This window comes from Nicotiana sylvestris, chromosome 1, assembly GCF_000393655.2.
Source record: "Nicotiana sylvestris chromosome 1, ASM39365v2, whole genome shotgun sequence".
NCBI lineage: Eukaryota > Viridiplantae > Streptophyta > Magnoliopsida > Solanales > Solanaceae > Nicotiana > Nicotiana sylvestris.
The window spans coordinates 157,818,457-157,828,961 of record NC_091057.1 but is presented as its reverse complement, the minus strand read 5'-3'; the positions used below and the strand labels follow the sequence as shown (position 1 = coordinate 157,828,961).

The 10,505-nt window shown below is 38.4% G+C and overlaps 1 protein-coding gene across 1 annotated transcript; it reads left to right on the top strand.

Annotated features, from left to right (window-relative positions):
* The first annotated feature begins 987 nt into the window (after nucleotides 1-987).
* On the top strand, nucleotides 988-3,673 carry LOC104215139 (aquaporin PIP1-2). Its single transcript, XM_009764886.2, has 4 exons — nucleotides 988-1,389; nucleotides 2,269-2,564; nucleotides 2,661-2,801; nucleotides 3,405-3,673. Exons 1-4 carry the CDS (start codon nucleotides 1,065-1,067, stop codon nucleotides 3,504-3,506), a joined length of 864 nt encoding a protein of 287 aa, XP_009763188.1. The 5' UTR covers nucleotides 988-1,064; the 3' UTR covers nucleotides 3,507-3,673.
* The last annotated feature ends 6,832 nt before the right edge of the window (nucleotides 3,674-10,505 follow it).

The following is a 10,505-nucleotide window of genomic DNA, read 5'->3' as shown; positions in this document are numbered from 1 at the left end:
ACACAAAAAAAGCAAAAAAGAAAAGAAAAAAAAACAAAAACAAAAACAAAGAGACAGATATACTTGATTATGAAAGGAAAAACTTACCTAAAACAAACTTAATTCTTTTTTCTCTCTTATTGTCCTTTTCTTTTTTACAGTTTACTCCACCCTTTTATTCCTTGTTTTACCAGCTAAGCATTTGCTTTCTATTTGCTTATTGGGTGTTCCAAGTCCTGAATTTTCTCATACGCCTTAACATTTATCATATTGCTTGAAAGTATATTGGAAAAAACTTGATTCTTTAAGCTATTATTTTTCTTTTCTACTTATGTCCTAATTAGAGTTAATTTTTTCCATATGCATATTATTATATTCACATACTATATAATTTCATCAATTAATTCAAGGATGGAACCCTCTTTAGCCAAAGAAATATATATAAGAAAAAAGATCGACACCATTTAACTTACTTGCATTAAAAATTCTTATTAAGCGAAACATGTAGTCATATTTAATAATGAGAGTTTGCTCTAACGTAAATTTGTATTGTGCATAGAGAAGTTTGTGCGTGAAAATGATACTTACATGTTTTCAACAATAACAACAACGGTCAATGTAATCCCACAAGATACTTACATGTTTTTATTGGTAAAAAATAATTTGTCATTTCGGATGCTTAACTGATTAATTGCTACTATCAATTATTCACAAATATAACATTGTTTAGCCAATATAAGACAAAGAAATCGAAATAGAGTAATTTTCGAAATGTTGCACTTTTCAAAACTAAACTAACATGCATGGAATGATTCTAAATGCATAATCTTAATTAACTCTCTTACATTTCCAAAATTGTCAATTTGTCATTTATCATATACTCCTACCAGATTACAATAATGGAAACCACAAGGGCAGAAATGCAAATTAAACAAACATGGAGACTCTAATGCAAATTGCAATATTGATCAGCAATTTTCCCTCTATAAAAGAATCACTATCTCCACTATCATCAAATCAAATCACAAAGAAAAAGCAAAAGCTGCATTCTGTTGCATTCTGTTGAAGAAATCTAGAAGCTAAGAATGGAGGGGAAAGAAGAGGATGTGAAGGTAGGAGCAAACAAGTATTCAGAAAGGCAGCCATTAGGGACCTCAGCACAGAGCAAAGACTATAAGGAACCACCACCAGCACCATTGTTTGAGCCTGGTGAGCTCCATTCTTGGTCCTTTTGGAGAGCTGGGATTGCTGAATTTATGGCTACTTTCTTGTTCCTTTACATCACTGTCTTGACTGTCATGGGTTACTCTAGGGCTAACAGCAAATGTAGTACTGTTGGTGTTCAAGGTATTGCTTGGGCTTTTGGTGGTATGATTTTTGCCCTTGTGTACTGTACTGCTGGTATCTCAGGTATAAACTTCTTTCTCTTTACCTACATAATTTATGTAGTAGTCACCTAAAGTTGTGGTTTTTGCTTCAAAGCTACACTTTTTCTCATGTTCATTAGTGACATTTTGCTTCAAAAGATGTGAACTTTAATGTATTTTCTTGATAAATGAAGTAGGAAAACCTATCAATTTGCAGTCTGTGACAGTTACTGAGTTTCTTATTTTAAAGTTGTTCTCTGGAGTTTCAGCCCCATCGGGCAGGGGTAAACACACTGCCCTCCCCAAATCCCACTTTGTGGGAATTTACTGCGTCGTTGTTGTTGTCTCTGGAGTTTCAAAATACATCAAAAATGTAACAGTTTCCTTTTGGACATTTTGGAGCAGAATAGCTTTTTTAGTGGTCTATCTTTTATATGCAATGTTGTCATGGGATTTTTTAGCTATACTAATAGCATTTCCTGCTGCTCGAGCTGGAATAATTTCCAAATAGTACCTTAGCATTTCCTCGGTGTTCAAGCCGTGGAAGAAGCCACTAATGATTGCGAGTAGGCTGTCTACATCACATCTTTGTGGTGCGGCCTTTCTCTTAACCCTGCGTGAATGAAAGATGCTTTGTGCACCGGGTTGCCCTTTTTACCTTAGTCAAAGATGGCCAGATCTCTGCAGAATTGGTTTTTAGAGTATGTTTCAGTTCTATGAAGTGTAAAAATATTTACAAAATCGGGTTACTTATAAGGTAGTAAATCTCTACAATAAATTTTAATGTGGTGAAATAGTAACTAACATGCTTCACATGTTAAACTATAGTGAATAGTGTCAGAAATCTTTACAGTATATAACTTAAATTATTTATATTTTGTTCTTTGTGCTCTGACATTGAGAAATTCTTGGATTTGGTCAGGTGGACACATTAACCCTGCTGTGACATTTGGTTTGTTTCTGGCAAGAAAATTGTCCCTAACAAGGGCAGTGTTCTACATTGTGATGCAATGCCTTGGTGCAATCTGTGGTGCTGGTGTTGTCAAAGGGTTCCAGCCATCTTTGTATCAGGTTAAGGGTGGAGGTGCCAATGTTGTGAATCATGGTTATACCAAAGGAGATGGCCTTGGTGCTGAGATTGTTGGCACTTTTGTTCTTGTCTATACAGTCTTCTCTGCTACTGATGCCAAGAGAAATGCTAGAGACTCCCATGTCCCTGTGAGTACTTACTTGATTTGTCATTCGTACTTTAGATTTTGCTGCTGAGCTATTTAATGTGTGTGTGTATTCTAACTCATGGTTTTTTTTTAACAGATTTTGGCACCTCTCCCAATTGGATTTGCAGTGTTCTTAGTTCACTTAGCCACTATCCCAATCACAGGCACAGGCATTAATCCTGCTAGAAGCCTAGGTGCTGCCATTATCTACAACAGAGATCAAGCATGGGATGACCATGTAAGTTATCTTTTATGCATGAATGGATTTAGTATGAGGACAATCAGTGCTTAAATTCAATTGTATATTAAATTAATAATTTATTAAAAAATGGACCCAAACTTGAGGATTCATGCAACCAACCCCAATAACTGGTTTAGTTGTTCTATACTCCTTTCAGTTTAGATGATATATGGCCTTAAAAGCTTAGGGGCAAAAGTTTTGTGGGGTCATGACATTTTTGTGGCTATAAAAGTTTCTCGTTAATGGTAAAGTTTAGTAAAATAAAAAGTTTAAAGTTAAATTGTTTCCTAATATAGAAATGTGTCATTCATTTTGAAACGGACTAATAAATTAAGTGTTTCATTTGAATTGAAACAGAGGAAGTAGTTATTACTAAATCCGCACCACTTATTGTAGTAATAGTGAATATCTTAATGAAACAAAAAAAAATGAGGTGAGCAAAATCATCTTGTACCTCTTTGTTAGTGGGAGGTAGCCGGTATGGATAAAATATTCAAAGTTCTCACTTGGACAACACGCTAGGTAAACATACATACAATGTTAGCAACCATTATGAGTAACTAGAATTTTCTCTTTTTTCCTGGTTTTGAATAAATGCAGTGGATTTTCTGGGTGGGACCATTCGTTGGAGCTGCACTTGCTGCCTTGTACCACCAGGTTATCATAAGAGCCATTCCATTCAAGAGTGGAAACTTGGCTTAATTATGAGCTATGATGGCTATGCCTTGTTTCTGTAATTGGTTAGTTTGCTATGATTGGCAATGATGTTCAATGTTGATTATGTACAAAAGCTGTTGTATTGCTTTATTTATCGTATTTGGTTTTGAATTGATCTTATTTATTACATATGTTTCAGTGTTATTGCCTTATTATGTCTGCTACCCTTTTGTTTAGAGCTTAACTTCTACGCGCTCATGACGTAAAAAATATTTTCATAATCAGAACATTTATAAAATTATACAAGGAAAATCTTTGTGATAAACATTAGCAAAAATGATATTATACTAGCTAATTTTGCACCGTCAAGTATATAGAACTTAAATTTACACCATTGTTTATCATGTAGCACAGTTTTCAAATGTTAATTTTTTTTTTTGAAAGACATCATTTGGCGGGCTGAAGCAAAAGTAGCCCAATGTTTAAATTGGAACAGGATTGGAGCCTGTTAATGGAGCCCAAAGTATCTCTCTTTTAGTTGGGACCAGACTCAAGAATCAAATAAAATAGTACCTAAATTATTGGGAAATTGACACTGGGTAACAACATACACAAGGATTCGGAGTCATCTTGAAACTTGAGTTTTCAATCTGAAATATGTTATAGGAAAATAAAAATTAGATATATTCATTATTATTATGTTATACACCATGATATAAAAATAATATAATTATTATTGTGTTATATATATTTGGATATATAGATTAAAAAAACTAGAAAAATAATTTAGAAAAAATTAGAGAGATTTTTAGGATGCTGTCGAAGGAAATGGAGCTTATTTTTAGGATGGTTGTTGAACATTAGAAGAGAGATGGCGTATGCCAAATGCTAAACTTAGGCTTTTAAAACCAATTGTTGGACCTAGTTTTCATGTCATGCCAAATTTCCAATTATTTATATAGCCACACAAGTTTAGTATTCCCATTTATTTATCACATAAGTTGAACTCAAAACTCTGAGAAAATTTTGTATTTTTGATGAAAATGTGCTGCGAGATTGATTATAAGATCAAAACTGAGGGTTACTAGTTAATTTGCCCGTTTTAAGCAAGCTCAATGGATTTATATGTTTTAAACTCAACCACGATTAATTTGAACCTTATTAAATATTCAAGTTGCACTCAAGTTGGTTCATCTTGACTTATGTAAAACTTGAATTAAATTTGGAAAAAAGAGGAACATGTTAGAAAATTAATTTATGCGAATCACGGTATATAACTACGAGAAAGGATTCGCGCCGCGTAACGCCCCATTCGAGGGAAAGTGCTTTCTACCAAGATTTTTTCCATATCCATGACTCGAATCCGAAACATCTATTTAAGGGAAGAGCAGCCTCATCCGCTGCACGACCGATGATTTACTAGTTTATAAGGTCTAAATTGGACGTATCTCCAATTGCATAACATGAAACCTATTAGGCCTAAAGTTTCACGAAGAGTAACAAAAGTCTACGCACCCCCAAATTCCAATTCACACTAAAGAGTAAAATTCCCTGTATTCCAAACCCCAATGGAACAACGGAAAAGGATTCAAAATGCCCCTAAACTATTGGAAAAAAGTTTTAAAATATCTCTTCATTCACCTTTTTGGTTCACTTTTGTCATTTGACCGTTAGGTTAATGCTGAATTAAAAATAATTATTATTCTTTTTGTAAAATTTTTAAAAAATATTTTACAAAATATTTTCGTTTTTCAAACTAATGCACCAGTAGTCCACTAATTTAGTAAAGTTTTCTTCTTCTTTTTTCTTCCAGTTTTTACAAAAAAAAATATCTTTTTTCATTTTTTCCAGTTTTTTTAAAGCATTTTTTGTGTAAACTGAAAAAAAATTGTAAAAATAGAAAAAAATGTTTTAAATACAATATTTTCGTTTTTTAAAAACTGAAAAATATTTTCAACAAAATATTTTCGTTTTTGAAAAATATATTTTTTTCATTTTAAAAAACGAAAATATTTTTTCTTTAAAAAAATTGAAAAACGAAAATAAAATGAAATGCTTTAAAAAACAGAAAAAATGGAAAAAAATATTTTTCAAAAACGAAAATATTTTGTTGAAAATATTTTTTCAGTTTTTAAAAAACGAAAATATTTTATTAAAAACATTTTTTTTCTATTTTTACAATTTTTTTCCAGTTTATACAAAAAAAATGCTATAAAAACTGGAAAAAATGAAATAAAATATTTTTTGTAAAAACTGGAAAAAAAAAAAGATTTTACAAGCGCTACACCGGAAGGAGAGATCTCACCTCTTCCACACGGAGATCTAACGATCTTATGCAATAGGGGAACCTCAATATCCATGGTGGGGGAAGACCCACTAGCAGTCAAAAGACTACTAGAAGAATGGCTAACAAGTGCATTGAGCAACATGCTCGAGAAACTCACTCAAAGAGATGACGAAGACGTGCCACCTACAAAAATCACAACTACCGCCGATGAGCCAATACACAAACATGTAACACCCGCACTATTACTAATGCAGGTGGCGATGCACTCATGGCCATCTTAAAGAAAATGGAAGAGATGGAAAATGAGAACAAAATACTCCGCAACAAAATGAAGGAACATCATGAGAGGGTTGATAAAATACTGGGCGCTCCGAAGCTATTACCAAAACGCGACGTGGGTCGATTCGTCGAACAGCCATACAGCGAAGGGGATGCCCCTCATCCTATCCCAAAGACCTTCAAGATGCCGCCATACTTGAAAATATATGACGGGACCACGGACCCGGAGGATCACCTAATCCATTATGTTACTGCAGTAAAAGGCAATGACCTGTCGAAAGAACAAGTACCATCTGTGCTGTTAAAAAAGTTCGGTGAGACTTTGACAGGGGGATACATGGTACTCCCAGCTACCAGCACGGTCGATATCGACGTTCGAAGAGATGGCGGATAAATTCGCCACCGCCCATGCAGGAGTGAAGAAGGCCAAGGCTAAGGTCAATGATATCTTTGCTGTTAGGCAAACGATAGGCGAAGGGCTCCGGGATTTCCTGGCCCGATTCAACAGAGTAAGGATAAATCTACCAAACGTGTCAGAAGGGATGGCAGTAGCAGCTTTTCAAAATGGGTTGAACAGGAATGGATCAAAGGCGACCAAGAAATTGCTCAGTATACTCATGAAGTACCCACCTACCACATAGGAAGAAATCCACAATGCCCATTGCGCCAAGGTAAGGGCAGACAAGGATGATCTGAACGGGCCGTTTCAGCGGTTAACATCGGTCCAGACCGAGACAAGGAGAGATCAACGTAACGATGGGTGAAGAGATCAACCACCACGATTCAATTGAGAAAGGCATCATCCTTATATCCGTACATCCAACCCGCCCCCTCCACGACACGTGGACGCCATGCCGCGACACATTGCACCCCTCCGAAATGAAAGAGGTATGCCTCCATTACTATCTGCTCATAATTTATGTGTTTCCCCTTCAGAGATAGTGTACGCACTGGAAAAGCTGGGCACGAAGGTATAGTGGCCACAAAAAATAAAATCGGACCCAAGCACCAGGAGATCGAACGACCTCTGTGAATTCCACCAAGAAAAAGGACACAAGACCGAAAATTGCATAGGTCTGTGGCAAGAAGTAGTCAGGATGTTGAAATAGGTACCTAAACGAACTGCTAAGCGATAAAAGAAGAGCCAATTTCGCTCGAGGACGCGACTCATCTCAAGGACCTCCAAAGCCACCATCACCAGTGCGTACCATACAAATGATCATTGGTGGCTGCGATGACATGGAAATCAACCATGTGAAGTTCACCCCACGCACAAACTCAAACGGATAGTCGCCCACGAACAGTATGATGACCTCGAAGATAGTATCATCTTCGATAAGTTAGATACCGACGTAGATCGGACATCTGGAGAAATAGTGCTATCTGTCCTAGCAGGAGGGGCCACCCTGGAAACAACATTCCACGTCATGAACCAGGAAACGACCTACAACGCCATCATAGGGAGGCCATGGATGAGTTGTCCCCTCAAGCTTCTATCAAGTGATCAAATTTCCCACCCCATGGAAGATATTCAACATCCGAGGCGAGCTACGCACCGCCCAAGAATGCTACCGGATCGCCCAAGATTGCACACACACCAAGCAGCTAAAAGGAGCAAGCACGGAAGCGTAGCTGTCAACCATGTCGGGCACCAAACCCGACATACAAGTATAGGCCATCAAAGACCCTAACATTGTAGAAGCTTGTAGAGCAACCGTGGAGGACCTTGATCCCATCCAGTTAGATAACACCGACAGCACCAAAAAGGCCTATGTTGGACACAACCCTCAGAGGCAGGTGAGTATCATGAGTTTTTAACTAACAACGCCGATTTGTTTGCTTTTTCCCACTCAGATATGCCAGGAATTCCAAGGGATATCGCCATACACAAGTTTAGGGGCATTTTGAACCATTTTCTGATGGAACAACAAAGAATTTGCAAAACCACTAGGAGCAATGACGGAGCCACGTTGAACCAAGGGGCGTCAAGCGACACCCCTTCACCGGAAAATTATACTATATCGCTCGATAGATTTTTTTATACACCCCTTGACTTTTTGATGTATCTAATTATTTATATTTTGACATTGCTTGATGAAAATTCTAGATCAACTAGGAGCAGCAAAAGCTTTACAATTGCAACCTTCCAAAATTGGACCAATCTATAAATATACTATGCAATTACTTTTAATTTAAATGTTAAATGTATGGGTCCAAATTTGACCGACCTAGACCTATGATGAGTACGACCAATGACCGAGTATCTTCTAGTCGGCGTCCCGAGGAAGACGACCTTAACGCAAAGGTAGAAATTGTACGACCCTTGTAGAAATGTAAGCCCATTAGGAGACATTGAGAATATTCTGTCAAATATTCCTTGTATTTTTATCTCTTATGATTCTGAATGTTTTCTCTTTAGTATATAAGGGGGAAAGAAGGACCTTGTAAAGGGGGGGAAGATTCTGGGAAATTTATCATCTTGAAAGAAAAGAAACTCTGCAATTCTCTTCTCTTTACTTGTTATTATTCTAGAGATTATTATCTTCAGCTACGATTTACCCCTTCTTCTTTGATTGATTTGACTAAAAAGTTTTAACATCTTTTTGAGTCAAACAATTTGGTGCCGTCTGTGGAGATTTATATAGCTGAAACCATAGTTCTCATCTAGATCCCTGAAAGCGATAGTTACTTTTCTTCAAACTTCGTATAAACCAACAATGGCAGGAAAGGAAGCGAGGCTAAAGGCAGTAGCAGAGGTCTCGAATAATCTCATGAATTCCCTCAACGAAGCCGGCAGAGAAGACAATGAGAATGCAACACCAAGATCTACACCAGAAGGAGAGATATCACCTCTTCCACACGGAGATCTAACGATCTTACGCGAAAGGGGAACCTCAACATCCATGGCGGGGGAAGCCCCACCAGCAGTCAAAAGACTACTAGAAGAATGGCTAACGAGTGCATTGAGCAACATGCTCGAGAAAACCACTCAAAAAGATGTCGAAGACGTGCCACCTACAGAAATCACAACTACCGCCGATGAGCCAAGCGATACATGAACAGGTAACACCCGCACTATTACTAATGCAGGTGACGATGCACTCATGTCCATCTTAAAGAAAATGGCAGAGATGGAAAATGAGAACAAAACACTCTGCAACCAAATGAAGGAACATCAGGAGAGGGTTGATAAAATACCGGGCGCTTCGAAGCTATTACCAAAACGCGACGTGGGCCGATTCGTCGAACAACCATACAGCGAAGGGGCTGCCCCTCATCCTATTCCAAAGAACTTTAAGATGCCGCCATACTTGAAAATATATAACGGGACCACGGACCCGGAAAATCACCTAATCCATTATGTTACTGTAGTAAAAGGCAATGACCTGTCGAAAGAACAAGTACTATATGTGCTGTTAAAAAAGTTCGGTGAGACTTTGACAGGGGGCATTGACATGGTACTCCCAGCTACCAGCACGGTCGATATCGACGTTCGAAGAGATGGAGGATAAATTCGCCACCGCCCATGCAGAAGCGAAGAAGGCCGAGGCTAGGGTCAATGATATCTTCGCCATCAGGCAAATGATAGGCGAGGGACTCTGGGATTTCCTAGCCCGATTCAACAGAGTAAGGATGAGTCTACCAAACGTGTCAAAAGGGATGGTAGTAGCAGCTTTCCAAAAAGGGTTGAACAGGAACGGATCAAAGGCCACCAAGAAATTGCTCAGTAGACTCATGAAGTACCCACCTACCACATGGGAAGAAATCCACAACGCCTATTGCGCCGAGGTAAGGGCAGACGAGGATGATCTGAACGGGCCGCTTCAGCTGTTAACATAGGTCCAGACCGAGACAAGGAGAGATCGACGTAACGATGGGCAAAGAGATCAACCACCACGTTTCAATCGAGAAAGGCATCAGCCCTACATCCGTACATCCAACCCGCCCCCTTCACGACACGCGGACGCCGTGCCGCGACACACTGCACCCCTCCGAAATGAAAGAGGTATGCCTTCATTACTATCTTCTCATAATTTCTTTGTTTCCCCTTCCGAAATAGTGTATGCATTGGAAAAGCTGGCCACAAAGGTACAGAGGCCGTAAAAAATGAAATTGGACCCAAGCACTAGGAGGTCGAACGTCCTCTGTGAATTCCACCAAGAAAAAGGACACAAGACCGAAAATTGCATAGGTCTGTGGCAAGAAGTAGTCAGGATGTTGAACCAGGGGTACCTAAAGGAACTGCTAAGCGATAAGGGAAGAGCCAATTTCGCTCGAGGACGCGACCCATCTCAAGGACCTCCAAAGCCACCATCACCAGCGCGTACCATACAAATGATCATTTGCAGCGGCGATGACATGTAAATCAACCATGTGAAGTTCACCACCACACACAAACTCAAACGGACAGTAGCCCACGAACGGTATGATAACCTCGAAAATAGTATCATCTTCGATCAGTTAGATACCAGCGTAGA